The sequence below is a fragment of the Stegastes partitus genome, unplaced genomic scaffold (assembly GCF_000690725.1).
Source record: "Stegastes partitus isolate 25-593 unplaced genomic scaffold, Stegastes_partitus-1.0.2 Scaffold313, whole genome shotgun sequence".
NCBI lineage: Eukaryota > Metazoa > Chordata > Actinopteri > Pomacentridae > Stegastes > Stegastes partitus.
In genome coordinates, this window is record NW_007578044.1 from 485,402 (window position 1) to 504,254 (window position 18,853).

The window sequence follows — 18,853 nt, forward strand, 5'->3', positions numbered from 1 at the left end:
CACCTTGCAGCCCGACATGATGTCACCTAAATGTTATTTATTACAGGAAACAGGAACATAAGATGCTTATCATCTGCTGCAAAACTCAGTTAAATGTCTGTAGCATGTCCACGCACTGCTGAAACTACCCAGTATCCTCAATCTCTGATGTGATCGTCCACATTTTTTTTTTTTTTATTATCTCAAGCAAGAATAAAACGTATGTATCGGCCGATCAAATACAGCAGCGCTCAGCAGAAGGTGTCCTTTCCCTCGATCGTCAGGTTTGATTCCAGAAACGTGTGCCTTTGACATAACTGACATACTTCAGTAAAAGCCACATTGATAAGAAGCTGTATCAGATAGCGCTTAAAAGATGTTTAATTTTTTTTTTTTTAGCAGAAATTCTTATAAAAAAACGCTCCTTGGTATCATTTAAAGCTTGATATGAAGATGGCAGCTCACTGATAAAAAACCAAGTTGGTATAAACCCTTGTAGAAGTACAAACTGCACGAAACACCAAACTTTGCACCGTAGGAGAAAACAACAAAAGCCCATCGCTTCATCTGTTAACACAAAGAACAATGAACCTCAATAACAGATGCATTTTTGTGACACCCGCACGAACACGAAGCGCCCAAAAAGCTCGACTCCGTATACGTTCTTCCCCCCCAAAATAGTGGCACCTCGGCGCTATACGCTGCATTCCAAAGTGGCAGCTGGAGAGATGGTTTGTGCTGAATCCCATCAACGGCACCTACACACACCCACCAAAGTTCACAAGGAATCCAGATAAGTGCATGTGTAGGCAAGTGTGAAGTCTGCAGAGATGCAGCAGCGTCGCGCGCGTGTCTATCGTTGGTGTATTTTTAGTTTTTCATCACGCTTTATGTTCTGCGGAGGGTCGGTTGTATGGTATAGCTCGGAGATTGATGCATTAATTATACGGCAAATACCTTAAACATCGTAGATTTAAGTGCAGTTAAGGTGTTTTTTTTTAGTCAGCAAACTCCAAAAAGGCCAAGAATGTTTTTAATCTGCTGCTGGGAAATCTAACGAAACTTCATATCTCGAAAATAGAGAGACTTGAATGCATAAGTGATACAAAAGTTATGTAAGTGATGCTTCTCATCATGCTAATGCTTTTTTTTGGGGTAAAAAAACGAGGCCAGTGAGAGGCTGGAAGAAGCCACTGAGGCGAGGAGTCCACGGGGTCGCACGCTTGCTGGGGTAATACCTGAGTGCATTTCATGAATCTGATGGAAAGAAAGAAGGAAGAATTCTGGGCGTTGGTGGTTTTTTTCCCCCTCGTTTCCTGGGTGATCACCTGCTCTCATACTGCAGGCGGTGTCACGTAGTCGAGCCGTGCCTCTGCTAACCGCTTCCCCCTCCTACCTCCCTCTCGCTCTCTCTAGTGTGGATGCGGCTGCAGATGGCCCATCTCGCCATCGCGGCGGCGTTAATCAACAAGCGCGCGGCTCTCCTCCGCCCACCTGCGCCGAGAGGAGGTTTAATGTGAAATTAGCATGACATAATTGATGTGAACTTCCTCGCCGCGGTCTGCACGAGGACCTGCGCCGCCGCCGCCGCTGCCGCCGCGGTCGTGTGCTTCAAAGTGTAGAGGCTGCGGCGGCGCATACACAGAGCTTGTTTGTCTCGCTTTGCCTCACCCTCTGTCTTCGTCCTCTCTCTCACACAAACACACTCTCCTCCTCCGTTCAACCCCCACCAACCCTTCCACGCTCTCATCTTCCAACTCCCCATCTCTCTTCCTTGTTATTTGCATCCCTCTCTCTCTCCCAAACCTCCCCCCCACCACCACCACCACCGCCACCACCCATCTGCTTGCTGATACGGTGATACTGCAAGTCTGACTTAATAAAGCTTGAAGTACGTGTTGTCATTCCAACTGTCGATCATTATAATTATTCATAGATGGAGCAGAGATTGGAGTGGGAGGCGAGGTCTCAGAGCATCAGCACGATAGTACAGCACGGCGGAGGTGTTCTCGCTGGGCGGAAAGGGAAAGGTTGCCCTTGTGCACAATTCAGCATCTTTTTTTTCTTTTTTTTTTAGAACTTGAAATATTGCGTGACTGTATATAAATATACATCAGCGTGCGGCGTGTCATTTGCAAGTTTCTAGTTAGTCATGTGAGGCCCGAGCTATTCATCCAGGTGCCTGATTCACCCGGAGGATGCAGTCTAAATGAACAGGGATGATCAAGCAGCGGCGGCTACTCAGGCATGCTGGTTTTATTTATTATTGATATTATGTGATTCTTTATGTCATTACACACCTACATATTTTACTTCCACTTACGCGTGGGTGCTCTAAAACACCCAGCCTCTGCCGTGCACAGTTCATTAAAACTATTCATAATACCTGACAGCCTCTTCTGTTCACATAACCTTTCCCATGCACCGCTAAGCGTTGCATGTTAGATTCTTAATTGTAAAGCCGGCGTGTGAAGTGGTCATGTGCAGGCTTATGCGTTAGAGTAAGCTTCTTAGCTTCCTTTTTTTTTTAATGTGCACGACAAACAAATGGGAAATAAGCTTCGCCCGTGCTGTTGTTAATGCACGCAATTTGAATAGAAGGCATTCTTAGGTAGATAAGAGGGTGAGCACCTGGTTAATGCTAGCCGTGCTAATAACACTGCAAGGTGGCCAGGATAAACAATAAGGCTGTTTAGATAGATGGAAATCACATTTATTTCAATGTGTTTCAACAAATAAAGCAAGTGGATGCATAAAAGCATCACAAGCAGCCGTCTTACACTGAAACATTTAATTAAAAAAAGCTCTGAATAATGCAGCATTATACAATATACTGTATAGCTGCCATAGACTGTATAAAAGATGGACATAGCTGCCGTGACGTCACCCGTTGGTTTGTGCACTGAGAACATGAAGCCAGGGTTTTGCTACTTCCTGGTTGACATCTTGGATTTTTGGAGCTAAAAATCGTGGGGGGGGCGGAGCCATAGGAGCAGCGATTGGTCAGACAGATTGAGAGGCGGGCCCTCTCTGCCCGCCCACATTTACCGCCTTCTGCTCGCTTCATCTGTATGGTCGCTGCCGACTGTCAATCAAGCCAGCCACGCCTGTTGCCCCGCAAAATGTTGTCGATTTTTTAAAAATTCAGTGTTGATTTATTTTCAGATTGGCCACCTGATCTCTGGACTTGACCATGAAAACTAATAAGAAAACAATCCTGAGCTGGAGGAATGCTGTGATCACTTCTTTTCCAATTCCAGTCTATGGGAGCCAGGGCTTTTTGGAGCCAGCAGCTCGCAGATGTAGTGTTAAGGCAGGTTTCTGACACTTCCGGGTTGGCTTCATTTTTCAGGGTCGGTTGCTACGTCCATCTTTTATACAGTCTATGATAGCTGCCCATGTACGTGAATAGATTTAGGTTTCAGATGCTTTGAAGTAAATTTCTAGCTCTCCAATGAAGCTTTCTTTCTGCTGATGCCAAGATAGTAAAGACAAATAGTCCATACTGAAGGTCAATGCAGCGTTGGTAGGTTTCTAGAACTAGTTGGCAACTAATGCTTCTTCTACTACTTACTACTAATGCTTTATTTTCAATGCAATTTTCAGAATCCAAGTTACACAAGGCAGAAATATGACACTGTCACTGAAAAGGCGTAAAAAAATACTTTTGAGTTTAAGTTTCAAAAGACAGATTAAAAATACACTTTGGTGCATTCAGACCAATACAGTGTTGGAAAAGGTAAAAAAAAAAAAAAGAAAGAAGTTTTTTATTTCAAAAGAAATGAGAGACAGTTCAAAGGATATTAAAACTCTAATAAAATAAAGAACAGCTCTTCAATAATGTTTGAAGAAAGGACTTCAAAGAGGCCGGTGACTCAGCCAACCTGATTTCTCTCCAGAGCCGCAGGGCCCCGACTGCAAGCGCTGTGTCCCCTTTAGTTTTCAGCCGGACCCCTGGAACAGACGAAAACCCTCTGCCAGGGATCTCAAAGTGAGGGCGGCTAAGAAGTTAGAGGTATAGCCAAGAGAGAGAGATTAAGTGTTGTGACCTACAGAGGAAGGGAAGTACCAAAAACAGCCACGTGGACACGGTTTTAACCGGAGCTGGAAGTGGTTCCTGTTTGAAAACAGGTAGTTAAAGGAGTCACTAAAAACAGAGGAGGCTGCTTAACTAAACAAGAAATCTAGTGAAAGGAGCACGTGTACTTTAAGTTTTAAACATGCTACACTAACCTGCAACTGAGTCAGGTTTCATGGACTCTTTGCTCCACACACGTGTTCAGCTCTGCCCACTGATGTTCTCCAGGATTGAGATCAGGGCTTTGTGATGGCCACTCCACAACATTGACTTTGTCGTCCTGAAGCCTCTCTGTAGCTAATCTGGCGCTATGCTGAAGGTCATCGTACATCTGAAGACCCATCTGTGCCCAAGCGTTAACTTCCTGACTGATGTCTTAAGATGTTGCTTCAATATTTCTACATTCTTTCCTCATGATGCCATCTCTTTTGTAAAGTCTACCAGTCCCTCCTGCAACTAAACACCTCCACAGCATGATGCTGCCACCCCTGTGCTTCACAGTTGGGATGGTGTTCTCAGGCTTCAAGCTTCTCCATTGTTCCTCCAAATGTAACGATGGTCATTAAGGCCAAACAGTTCAATTACACACCAAAACACTTCATCTCTGGGACACAGAACCGTCTCCTTCCTGAGCGCTGTGATGGCTGGACATTCCCATGGTGGTTATAGTTGATATAATTATTTGAACAGATGGACGTGGAACCTTCAGGCATCTGGAAACTGTACCATCTGGAGGTCCACAATTCTCTTCCTGATATCTTGGCTGATTTCTTTAGATGTCCCATGTTGTCACAAAAGGAAGTAATGTGTTTGAGGTGTCCACAGGTGTGCCTCCAATTAATTCAAATGTTGTCAATTAACCAATCAAAAGCTTCCAAAGCCATGACATCATCATCTGGGCTTCCCCAAATAGTCTGAAGGCATCTTAGTGGATGTTAAACTTCTGACTTTGAAGAAAGTAACAAAACTTTATCTCAAAAATTCTCTCTTCATTCTGGCATTTAGCAAATAGAAATAATTCTGATAATCCTAACTGACCTGAAGCAGGAAACGTAACCAAAGGTAGACAGTAGCATCCCGATGCTAGCCCTGAATGACTGACTGGCTTTTGAATACAGGTGCAAGACTCGATTGGAGATTTGCATTGCAGGTTCTGGTCCAATGAGGCGTCGGACCGGTGGGTGACGAAGGCACCAGTCTGATGTAGTGGCTTGCACATGAATTGGCATACAGGGCCTTAAAAGTAATTAGCAATGACTAGTTTAAAGAGGCTAGTGTGATCACAGCACTGCCCATGTTACTGTCCAGTAGATCTCACTGTTGGAATGCAGTCTGAAAGCAACTGTACTTTTTCTCTGACTTTATGTTACACAGTCTGAAGTAATCCATAAACTTCGCTGCATGTATACGTGTATTTATAGAAGTTATATAATGTGTCTGTAGCTCCACGATCCATTAATGTCAAAATAAGCCAGGCTGACGTAAACCAGGCTGCTTCAGCGGAGTACAGTAATGCAGGGGACTGTGGTAAGTAGCCCCGATGCACAGCTACAGGTATTTCATCTTTGCGAGAACAGAACATCTTTCAGCGACTTGAGTGGTTGCACGCAGTCTGCCGGGCCGCCAGAGATCCCGCTTTCAGGTTAAAGGTAAAATCCATCCGGGAGAAAGTGCTCAGAACAAACAATAACCGCCTAATGATCTCATTTTCAAAGCACTTTTTTTTTGTGTTCCTTCGCCTCGTCGTCTTTGATCAATCTTGTCATAAAGCCACTGTCTAGAGATCCATCTTATTTGCCTTCTTTTTTTTCCTCTCTACAAATTCAGCCTTTTCATGTCTGTTTATCTACATGACATGTTCCATTAACAGAAGTGTTTCTAGCAGAGGCCAAGGTGAACTGCTCTTTTGCAGCACATTAAAATAGTAAATGAACACCTTTGAAATTAATTAGCCTTGGCACACGGGGAAGCTTGCGGAGACAGTGAGAAAGCTACCGGCTTGAGATACTTCAAAAAGCGGAAAAATAAATAAATAAAATCTGATTCACAAACGTAGTGGATTGGAGTTTTTTCTCTCTCTTTAGCCGACGATCCTTGTCTGTAATCAGGTAATTTGCAGGAAGGCTCCGCTGAAATAGGCGTGCAACTGAGAAGAAAGACGAAACCGTCAATTAGTCCTTGTTTTTAACCAAAGGGGTCTCGTTTACCTTAACAATTTGCTTTTCTTTTTTTCTCTCCGTTACAGACAGCTCGGCCAGCATCATTGCCAGGCGGCGCCGCTTCAACCACCTGACGCAGGAGCTGTACGAGCTGCCCATTGTGGTGTGGGACGGCGGGGAGCCGTCGCTGAGCGGCACCAGCACCTTGACTCTGCGGGTGTGCCCGTGCCAGCGCCACGGCAGGATCCGGATGTGCCAAGGCGAGGCGTTCCTCTCGTCGGCGGGTCTCAGCACGGGGGCTCTGATTGCCATCCTGCTGTGCATCGTCATCCTGCTGGGTGAGTTGGGACAGGCGCCGAAGGGAGGTGGAGCTGCCCGGGGGCAAATATCCTGAGGGCACGGACGGAGGAGATGGACCATAGAGGAGCAGGAGAAAGAGTGGAGAGGGTTTGAAAAGGGTATGACAAGGGCAGGAGGAGGAGAGAGGGATGAATAGACACGTGAGGACACAGGTAGAATTTGGAATGAGGGTAGAAAAAGGAAAAAGACGGAGGATGTGAAGGACGGAGGACGCAGAGAGGGGAGGCTGGAGGAAAGGTGACTACAAAGGAGACGGCGAGGACAAAGAAGAAGGGAATGGAGAATGCGGGGTCAATGCAATTCAGAAAGGAGGTGCATACAACTGAAGGAATACTGAAAATTGGCCTGTAGCGATGGTAGAGGGGAACTTTTTGAGTTTTCACCAGCTCAAATCTGAAAATCAGACCTAAATGTAGCCTTAAAATCCACCTCTGTTGACAATTTGAGCTCCTTTTTTTTGCAATACAATTGAATCACACTTTGTTTTTCTTTCACTCTCCATCACTTCGTGTTTGACGTAGAAGAGTATAGGACAAGCACGAACGGATGCGGTGACGGGCAGCATAGATACGGCACTTGTTGATTTCACGTGTCAAGGATGCGTTGTGCGCCGTGAATACAAAAGGCCGTCGGAAACACTGCGAAACGGGGCGTCTTCAGCGTTACCGGCTCGTCACGGCACCGAGGAAAACATCAGCCGGCGAGGATGCATGCCTTGTTACTATGGCAACTCGGCCTTTGCAGCGACGGCGGATGATTATACGCGATATAAACTTCCAAATATGATCTTGTCGCTTTGGATTTGGAGAGCGGACAAGTCGGCGTCACGGGCTGAATTTAAAGAAAAAGACATGTTAGCGGCAGGAAAGTCTGATTATATGGAATTCATTAACCTGACCGGAGTGTAAACAATCGGCTCCGTGTGAGAAACGGTTTCCTTCCTCCGCAAACCGCAGAAAAACACGATTACACAAAACTGTATAATAACACAGCCTCACCGTCGCTCGTCCACCCCTCCTCTTTTCGCCGATTGTCTCTGGACATTAGCGCGTGAAGGTTATGCATATTCATTCTGGCTTTTCTTCCTCCTTTATGCCGGAGCCTCTGGCTGAGGCGAACAAAAGGCCATCACCGCTGTTTGGTGCTTGAGTGAGAGACACATGCTGAATCACTAATCATCAACACAAGGCTGATCCTCGTTAGGACAAAGAAAGAAAAGAGAGAGAGGGACTGATCGCAGCTTATTTTTTCCTTTCTCTGTATCCGGATTTGACCCGTGTTGCATTTTCTGGTTGCGTCCCTGAAAAGAGATTTGAGATTTTGCAGACAGAAAGATCAGATTCCAGTCCATTTAACAACCTGTCATTTGACTTGGCCGTGCCATTTTTCATAATTCACCATCTCTGCACCGTTTTGTACAAATCGCCATCTCCGTGCCGTTATTCTCCGAGGCGTACTGAAGAAATAAGCTGAATGTGGGTGTCCCGGTGAAACGGTGTTCTGAGACGTATGCTAAGTACCTGCAATAGCCCCCGGTTTGAATTCCACTGGGGTCTTGTGCTGCGTGTCGTGCGCCCTCCTCTCATATGCTATTTGTCTGTCCGTGCTAAACCTCAATGCACACGGGCCCCGTTTACACCCAGTATTAGCATGCCGTATCGGTCTGTGCATTGGCATTCAAGTCACAATCCTTAAACCTGCTACTAGTGAGAGTTTTCATCTTTCTCTCAGCATGCAATTTAGTCCCAGGTCAAGAGAAGCCACGCCATTGACCGGCATTGTCTATTTTAGCTCGCCGGTGCTACCACATGCGGCTTTCGGTTAGCTAGCTTAAGCTTGATCCATCTTGGGTTTTTCTTCTCGGGAACACAGTGCACACGTTGCATGAATAACGAGTTGAGATTAAACTGCATTCCGATCACAATGCGTTCTGCATGCATTAACGCCTTCCCTGGAAGCTGGAGTGCAGGACTTTTGCATATAAATGGACATCCATTAACCTCACCAAAGCATTTTACGCAATGCTGATTGAGCCTATTAACGCCAGGTAAACCACTCTGCACTCTGGCGGTGACATTCCCATGCTGTTACGCCGGCAGGGATGCGTTCTACAAGGAATACAGTGAAGCCCTTTGGTGGAAAAACCATAGAGGCATACATGGAAAGGTTGAGACGCTCCAGATAAATAAGAACCTCAGTGTCCTCCATAGCAAAGCATCCATTCTGTTGGGTTATAACTCATACAGTTTGTACGTTAATGTCGGGATTAATGAGGTTACAGTGTACCGAGAAATTTGTTGTCCAAAATAATGTAATCAAAGTTGACATTTAGCTTATGCCTCATTACTTTTTTTTTTTTTTTTGATCAAATATCCTCCTGCCCTGTTTCTACCTTCAATTCAAGCAGCTCTTTAATTTTTCAGCACAAATGCACTGAATATTTTGTTGAATCATAAAAAAAGGCTGAATCATGGCTGTAGTTTTGGCACCAATCTTCCAAGCCCTTGCACTCTGTACTGTCTATTAAGTCCCATAATAATAATAATGACGTATGTAGAAGCTGTTGGCAGTGACACTGGTGACCACAGTGGAACAGTGTGTCTGCAGACGTACAAACTAAAGGTCAACGGCCGACACACAAAACCGCTCCGTGTATCACTCACGCAGACACGGCTCACGCTTTTCAATTCCCGCTCGTCTTTGCTTGTCAGCGTGATTTGTTTGTGCCCGGTTGTTTTCCGTTTGTCCGATTAATGCGCGTGCTTTATCTCCGCGCCCTCTAATAAGCCATCTTAATTAAGCCTGCAGCAAAACCGGAGAGGGATACAAACCATCCCTGGGATGACTCAGCTGATAATGGCCCTCACATGCGACTTAAATAACTTAAAATATTCACAAGCAGATCATCGCCTGGATTCAGTTTCAAATGCTAATTTTGTCCCAAAGAAAATGGTACATTATCACAGCGCTAATTAGATTAAGTGAGGAAATAAATTGAAAATACAACTATAATAAACCATAATAATTTTAATTCCGCTGTTTCTGCTTAATGTGAATGAACTCATCTGACTTTGTGTTATCAACGCCGAGCAAATATTAATGGCATACCATGCATTTTGCACAACATTTGTGCTAATTTGTGGATTTTATTTTCTTATATAATAATCCTCGGCTGTTCCAGTATCGCAGCAACAAGTTGAACCACGACTAGGCGAGCTGCCAACGCTAGTCTGATTGGGTCAAGTTGATTTTCCAGATATTCTTAGATGTAAACCGCATCTCTGTGGCTGTTTAAAGACCTATTTGTTCACATTTGATATCATCGGTGATGAGTGGCATGTTGATCAAAGAGGGGCCGTGCTGTGTTGATATTTCAAAAACAATGAGACAAACTTAGAATACTGCATTTCCTACGATTTAGTGTGTTTGAGCTGATGTCTGGACCTTCAGGAGCTCCAGTGCTTGGCCTGTTGTTTGGATTAGACATGTTATAATACAATACAGTCCTCTAACCTCCCAGTATAATCTCCCATAACCAGGGTGTAGTTGCAGCATAAATTAGACTTCTGCAACGGCTTCTACTCCAGCAAACAGATATGTATAGACCGGCGTATTGCTCCCCGGTGCCACTGAGCAACAGTTAGACCTCAGCTGGCATTGGCCGGGCGTATGAAATGACCTGAATGGACCACTGAGGGAGCATTAAGAGCGCATTACAATATGGCTCCGACAGTGGATGGGAATATAGTACGAATGCAAGTAGATCACGAGCCGTGGAAAGTGCAGTCCGGTGTATGAAACGCCATTAAGTAATAATGGTGCATTATCTCAGTGTCTGGGCAACACCTCGAAAGCCATAATGAGGTGTTAAGCTGCTGATAGTGGAGAGGAGGAAGTGGTGGGAAAGAAAATATATATACACCTGCTACAAAATGCATGAGTAAGTAAATCAAAATACAAAAAAAAATAAATTCAGTATTTCCCCAGTTCTGCTCAGTGATTGACCCAAACTCCCCTCACACACTCTCACATTCTTGCATTATATAATTGGTTGCTTTAAACAAGTCGAGCGATAAGCGGCCGGTCCCAGACAAATTGCATTTCTCGCCCTCTCTAACCCTGCTCGGCCATCGGTGCACCAGGTGGGGGTAAAGTCGTTTTTTTTTAAATTTTTAATCACATGCAAGTTTGGGAACATTTCATTAAAGCACAAGCATGGACAACACACTTCACAATGCAATATATGTGGACAGCTTAATCTGTGTGTAATTGCTTTACTCATAAGGTGTCTTTTTAAATTAAAACCATAATGGAAAAAGTTGCATTTTACATTTTAACTCGATGCCGTTCAGCTGCAGCTCAATCAGAACCTGTGGCCTCATAAGTAATTCAGTTTTCCCGGCCATTATCTTGCCAGGTTGAGAAGTTAGATTACAGTTCTAACATTAAGAGAAACGGCCGTCCAGCTTGTGTTCGTTTTATTATTTAAGGCTTCGCGCATAACTGCTGGCTAATGTGTGCCAACGCTCGTACCTCGATGAGATTATCCAGCCTGGCAGCGCTTTTTGGGGCTGATAAAATTTGAAGTCTGAAGTCTGATTAGATGCCAAAACAATGTAGTTAAAGGAGCTATGTGATCGCCTAATTGCAAGGCAGAGATTTCTAACTGTGAAGGCCGGATGAAGTTGTGCATTTTTGCTCCTTTGTGTCAGTGGCACCCATTCAAGAGGATGTGACAACAGTTTTAACTAAGGGAGTACATAATTCTTATCCTACAGGCTCCCCAGTGGGTCAGTCTGACCATGATTACACCCATAAAAAGGAGGATTTAATGTACTGTAGTCGTCCAGATTTTAATTTCTGATAAAGCCCTAAAGCGCTCTAAGTGGGCCAAAAACAGACTCAGTGCCACCCCGCTGTAAATGTGGTGATTCTAACCCTCCCGAATAAACTGAAAGAGTCTCTAGTGTTAGACTGAGGGTGCACTGACATGAAGCTTTGCTTAAAGTCTACTTTGAGGGCTTAAATCTCTTTGAAACTGTGTTAACGGGATCCCAAAGCCACCTCGGTACGCACAAAAATATGCATCACTTGAGTAAATACATTAGATTAGCCAAATGCATCATTGCATCCTTGAGATTATGAAAGCGGGATCCTGTACCTCGTCTTTATCTGACGCTACCACCTTCCTGTCTCTCGAGGAGCTAATCCAACGATGAATACAGCACGTCACAGGTGGATGTACAATGGCCAGAAAAACATTTCTCACCTCTTAAAAAAAAAAAAACGCTTGTCATCAGTTGCTTTTTTTGGGGGGGAAAAAACAAGAAGGTTGAATGCGGTGAAGCGCCGACGCCACGGCAGGGACGCCGATCTATCTCACCCGTCTCCGCTAATGCACCATAATGAACTCTTTTTAGATATTGCACTGCTTTCCCCTCGCTGGTGCCGTTTTTATTAAATCGATGTTAGTGCTAACATCTTGGTAAGAGGTCATCATTAACCCAAAGAAGCAGAACTCTCATTAGTCGTGGTTCCGAGCTGAAGCGTGCCATCAAATATTACTTGACTTCATGACTTCATTAACGGTTGGAAAACATACTTCACACTGAAAGCTGCTTATCAGCGCAGACGTTTCGCAGCATCAGGGCTGCGTTTCCTTTGATGCGACACAGCTGGCTCGTTCTCACCATTCACCTAAAGATTATTGCGTGGGGCTCGGCTCCATATGCTTTCCCGTTACGTGATGCATTGCGTATGGGTTGAATGTGAGGCTGAATTTACTCCAATATGGGTTTTTTTGTTTTTTTTTGCCATCATCTCAATGGCTTGCATTCAAGGAATCATCAATGCTAACAACGGCTAATGCGTGTTATTGTCTCACAACTCTTCGACGCTTGGCCGGTTTTAGTGTCCTCATTGAATGTTGGCTAAACATGTACATAAAGTCAGCTTGTGCTCGTGTGATCCGCAGCATGTTTAGCTGTCAGGGGGTAATGGATTGATCGGTACTAGCATAAATACGTGGTTGAGCCACATTTGATTATCATCATTTTAGTCTTTGTATTGTATGGACTTGTTTGCCAGAACTGTACATGCTGTTCATTGTACTTGATGGTATTATCCTCCATAAGCCTTGACACCACAAAACTCCATCTCTCTTGCAGCCATCGTGGTTCTCTTCATCACCCTGAGGCGGAGCAAGAAGGAGCCCCTCATCATCTCCGAAGAGGACATCAGAGAGAACGTGGTCACCTACGACGACGAGGGCGGCGGCGAGGAGGACACCGAGGCGTTCGACATCATCGCCCTGCGCAACCCGGCCGCCGCGGAGGAGCTAAAGTTCCGGCGGGACGTTCGGCCGGAGGCCAGGAAACACATCGAGCCTCCCCGCGGCCGCCGGAGCCCGTCGGTGGAGCCGGACGAGGTGGACGTGCACGAGTTCATCAAGCAGAGACTGGTGGAGGCCGACATGGACACCAGCGTGCCGCCCTACGACTCCCTCCAGACCTACGCGTACGAGGGTCAGGGCTCGCCCACAGGATCCATCAGTCCGCTAGACTCTCCCGGCACACAGTCGGAGCAGGATTATAACTACCTGGACGACTGGGGACCCGAGTTCCAGAAACTTGCAGAACTCTACGGAGAGGCAGAGTCGGATGTGACGACCTAGTCTGTGATTACACTCCCGTTGGAACCAAATCCGTTTGAAACGCGTTTTTTCAAGAATTTTCAGTGAACGATACGAACAAACAGCTTTCGAAACTGTTTCCGTGGTTTTCAACTTCTACTGTTGAACTAAATAAATTGAAAAAAAGAGAAAAAAACAAGACTGCTCTTTTTTTTTTTTTTTCTTTTTGGTTCTTTTTCATTTTGTCGCTTTGGATCATGGGTCGTTCGTCTGGAAGTATTAAATCAGATTTTAAAAAGAGAAAAAAACAAGACTGCTCTTTTTTTTTTTTTTTTTTTTTGGTTCTTTTTCATTTTGTCGCTTTGGATCATGGGTCGTTCGTCTGGAAGTATTAAATCAGATTTTAAAAAAGATGGAAGAACATAAATATGGGGAAAAAGGAAAACGATATTTTCCTTGGTGTATATTTTTTAATGCTCAATAAAGTCTTGAAATCCATATGAGTGGATATGTGAAACGTTTGTACAGTTGTCTTCTTCCTCCTCCTCCGACGACGACGGATATACGGCTTGCGGTTAAAATGGTGGGAGGCATCAAGAAAGGTAACCCACTGTGCGGAGGAAGGCCCTGAGGAACACCTCCTGCTGGATGACCTTGTAACGTGCTTTATGTCTTCATTTCAGGCCATTTTTTCCCCCCCATGTTTCTTTGCTGTTAACTGATAGAAGACAAGTGGATCATTCATTGCAGCTAGCATCTCTAATTTTACCTCGCAGGCAGCTAGACATCCGCAGAGACTCACGAGATTATGATTATCGATCTTGCCAGGCTTTTAGCTATGTGACTGCGTGGTTGGACCAATCAGCATCCAGTGACAAACTACTGGAATCGGCTTGCCTTAGGAGTCAGTTAGCCCGTAATGATTTTTTTTTTGCTGTTTTTCAACCGGTTGCTCCTCAGATCTGTGTAACAAGTCTTTTAATACGCACTTATCAGTTTAAGGCAGTTATTGCAACCCCCTCCCACCGAAAAACAAACGATTAAACTCTTTGGGCTGAGACTCAAACCTGTGATCCCACCACTGTTTAGAATGTTTTTGTTTAAAATGCTCCTCCGGAGCCTCTTCAACTTTCCCAATTTATTAGGCGTTTCGGATTCCCTCTTTGGGGGCTTGTCTTCTCTGTGTTGGTTCATTAATTTGCTCATCCGTGAAGCTTTTTCTGGAATGGGACTGCTCGGGGAGACGCGCGCTCTTTATGTAACGCTAAGAAATTTCGGGATCCGCACTAAACTCTTTATGTTTTTTAAGTGTGCTGCTGATCTTTGGTATGGTCTCACAGTGCACAGGGGGGGAAATGGAGCTGCGCTGCAGGATAACGGCGGTAATAAAACTCTAGGGATTCCTCGGAGAACAAAAAGAAGTATCGGAGGAACATTTTGATTCCTCTCTAACTTTTCACATTTGTATATTAGCAGCTTTAATACACATTTTGCAGCATTTCTTGTTCGCATAAGACAGTAGAAACGTATTGATTTCTTGTACTGCCAAAAGAGTATTGTATTGATTTGGAACACAGTTGAAGTCATGCAAAATGGGAACAGATAAGCATCTGATAGAACTCACAAATCTGTGGGTTGGTACTTGATATTCTACCAAAACAAAAAGTATTTGTTTTCTAACTTCAGCAGCAGAGTTAGTGTTCATTATGAGATTTTTCACTTCTTAATTTTTCCATGTGCAATGTACATTAATGTCAGATTTGTTCCATTACGTGATTTTCTTGTCTGGGTAATGGCAAAGTTCTGACTTCTCTAAAGGAAAATGTCACTTGAAAGAATCCAGTTCAAAAAGTGCCATACGGTTCCTTTATGGTACTTTATTTGACGCTAAATGGAAGGAACTTTACGTCCCGTACATCCATTAGAGAACAAAGAATGGCCTCACGTAACATCCATTAATACGCTGAGGAAAACTAAGCTTCAAAGCCAAAGTGGTGTCATTTGGGGTTCTTTTTTTTGGACTTAAAGTAGGCTGAATCCAAAATGCACAATTTCGCGCTATGAAAGCATTTCAGTTGTGTCTGGAATGTTCAATAGCTGCCGCGGATGATGAGCGTCTCTTTGTGTAACTAAACTGTTCGGTTCGTGTGCGCGCGGCGGTGACGACAGGAAACAAGAAGGACCTTTCATACAGACGTGGTATTAATCCAAACCCGACCACTTGTTCGGCATCAGAAACGCTGACGGCGCTCTTAAGATGAAGACAAGCTGATGAATATTTCAGCGTCTCCACTTGTGACATCAGAACAATCATCATTCTTCTCATTTTCTTGCTCATTATTTCCTGTTTTTGTCTCTTTTTAAGAAAAAAATACAATTGGATAGAAACAGCGAGGCAGGCACAGAGATTCTTCTAACATTCGCGAGGAGCCCGAGGCAGCCCCACGGCAAAGGTCATATAAGTTAGCCAAAGGCAAGCACGGAAGTTCCCCAAACTGACATTCAGCGGCGGCGATTTCTTTGCTTATGTCTCCATTCGAGCCACTGTGTATTTGCATTTTTAAAGTGTTTGCCGTGTTCATCTGATGTTCGAATAATGTCATCAGCGTCCAGCGAAGCTTCTATAATCCATCATCCTTTTACTTTTTCCTCCCGAAACCATTCTCAACTGCAAAACATCGGACGATTCCCAGGCTCCTGAAGCATCAGAATTTCTTTCCTCGGGCGAGAAATATAGCGGCGCCTGCCCTGGAGGCCTGTGTTTGTAAACAAGTAAGAAGTAGAAATTTCTAAGGTAGTTTTGTAAAAAAGGGAGGCTGGCTGTGAAGGATGCATAGCCGCCGCCGCCGCCGCCGCTGTGCAGCCGCAGAATGACCAATTGTAAAATTGGCTGTAAGTTGAGGTTTGAAATGCATTTACCAGGCAAGACGGGGTTTGGAAAGGAGACGCTGAGAAACACTTTTTGGAGCTTTTATGCTTACAGGGATGCAGTCTGCTTGTTTTTTTGACATTCTTTTTGAAATCATCAGCATCCATTTAGTGTTTGGTGCCGAAATGATTCATTGTTTGTGTGTTTTTTTGGAGAGAAAATGTAAAATTTGTGTCCAAGTTATTTGTCATTTACACATAAATATTCTCTGGGTTAAGATTCTTCTCAAAAACAAGACTTTTATGCCATTTAATTATGTTTAGACTGTGGCTAACCAGCAATTCCTCACTTTATTGAAAAAAAAAAAGGAGAAATAATGAACTGTCATCGATAGCCAGCGTTAATTTTTTTTAATTTACAGTATATGGATTGCATAAATTTGCCACAGTTCAGCTTTCAGGGCAACAGAATTAAGCACAAAGCCATCCAGTAAGTATCCGGCGGCGATTCTGATGATGTCCGAGTCAATAAACAGCCCCAGAACAGGAAATCATTTGCTTCCACTAAATGATTTAGCTGCACAATTAGCCAATTTCGCTATGTGTAATTAAGGATCCCATTCGATTGGAAGGCATTGAATATGACCCCTAATGGACGGATCTGGCCCGCTCGCTGCACTCGCGCTCTCTCCGCTCGCCAGACTAATGACATAAAATCAACATCATTTCCTCGGCTTATGCGCCGTCGTCTCATTGTGCACAGCATGTTCTTATCACATCTGTGGGCATGCAATTTGTGTAGAAGATCAATCTTGTAGGCAGAATAAAGCTTTTTAAGACGAGGTTTTGGGGGGGGATGGAGGGTGGATTTTTCATCCGTGACTGGGGAAACTAATCTCGCCGCAATTAGTTACTTGTTAGGAAATTAAGCACACATGACACTTACAGAACAAGTTTGTGCTGAGAAATGAAATGAAGTGTTAATAAAAAGTGATGTAAAGTTTCCCAAAGAGTTCCAAATTGCACCAAAAAAATATGAACGCTAGCGACCGGAGGAGGTTTACACGGATTAAACCGTCACTCGCTGAATAAAGATTTCTTTCTTATGGAATCTATCAAAGCTCTATTTTTTTCCCAGATAAGGCGGGGGTAATATCTCACAGGCCGTACGAGGAGGGTATTTGTTGGAGGAGGGGGGGGAATAGCTCCACTAGGTTTTTATCTTTTGTCAAAGGAAGCAGAATGGATTATCTAAGAAAATGCTATTGCAAGCGGGTGATGGTTTCCATGATGTTTCGCTGCCTCCTCAAACAGCCCCTCGTATCTTCTGGAAGAGCAACCATGCATCGTAGGGTTTGTTTACGGCGCATGTTTGCATATCAAAACAGCTTTAATTACGCTTTGCTTATCAGGTCAAGGATGGTTGTGCGGCTATGTTTGCATATGTGACTGCCTCAGACGTAAGGTGTGTGCATTTTTTTATTTTTTTTTTCTATTTTTTCACTGGGTTGTGTAAGTAAGACCTCAGGGCCAGCAGAGCCAGCCGGTGCTACTCCTTTTTTTTCCATCGCGTTTGAGGTCAGAGGCTTCTAAGAAGGTTTGAAGCTCTCACATAGAGCGTGATTTAATGGAGGAGGGCTTTGCATATTATAAATGTTCATGACTCTGGAGTATGTGAAGGTGAACTGGAAATAAAAGATCAAAGAGACTAAAAATCCTTTCAAATTCAAGCTCGTGATCATTAAAGTTGTTTTACCCCCCCAAAAGTTTGGGCTGCAGAGGTTTGTTTGCTGTTAGGGAGCACTTTGTAGAAGTTGGAATTTCAACTTTTAAGATGCAAAGCGACTTATCGGTGTCACATCTTCCTCCGCTCGCGTTTGTGACGTCTGAGGGGCCATAATGGGAAAAGTGCAGCTTTGAATTCGAGCTTTTTTAGAAAACACAATTACATAAATCTGATTTGTGTCACTTTCGTCGCTCCCAGGGATGTAAAAGCTTAAAAGCTGTCGATTAGCATTTGTCTCCGTAACGCTACTTTCCAATGATAGAACAAACAATGCAGAACTTAAACGCGGCGGTTCAGAAGAGCAGTGAGACAGCTGACCTACATAGCCTTGAAAAGTTATGCAGGGGAGGAGTGGGGACATGCTGCAGCTGACTTTCTTCAGCAGCGTGTGACTAATATAAAGCTACATCATGAAATTGAACCCTCTTCATGAATATGAGACCGATTCCTGTCCTGCTTAATGCACATGGAATGAACTGCAAATTGTCTGTCTTAAGATGTAATTCAGTCAGTGTGTTAGCCAGAATGAAGTAATTGCTCCGGAGCTGCACGGCAGAGATCCGTTTTTTAAGAAAAATTCTGGTAAATGTTCTGTTAAATTAATGCTGGGTTCTCACCAGTCTTGTATTTCTTCACATTTGGTTTGGCCAATTACCTGCAATCACCCATACACTGGGCTCACCACTCAAGTGTGAGGTTAACAACTGAGGGACTGAACTGAAGATGTGGTTATTTGAGTGGTTTTTTCCACCATAAACAGGCAATAACAGGACAAATCTTGGCTGTAGACAACTAGTTATACATGTTTCTGTGTGGAAGGTTGACCTCAAAAGCTACCAGAACATGGAGTCTTTAATTATCCTACAGATGCTTGAAACAATCAGACTCCTCCAATCTAGTGAACAATAATAATTATGTCAATCTGCTGTCATTTTTGGTGACTTTGCAAGCTTTGTTCCATTACTAGTTTGCCAAACATTGCTCTAAAATGC

At 44.0% G+C, this 18,853-nt stretch overlaps 1 protein-coding gene across 1 annotated transcript in view; it reads left to right on the top strand.

The window, feature by feature from the left end:
* LOC103358467 (cadherin-18) overlaps positions 1 to 13,249 on the top strand; it is a 97,523-nt gene extending 84,274 nt beyond the window's left edge. Inside the window, exons 9-10 of the mRNA XM_008283447.1 lie at positions 6,303 to 6,554; positions 12,744 to 13,249. Coding sequence (XP_008281669.1) covers positions 6,303 to 6,554; positions 12,744 to 13,249 — 758 coding nt within the window. The remainder of the gene's footprint in view (positions 1 to 6,302; positions 6,555 to 12,743) is intronic.
* The last annotated feature ends 5,604 nt before the right edge of the window (positions 13,250 to 18,853 follow it).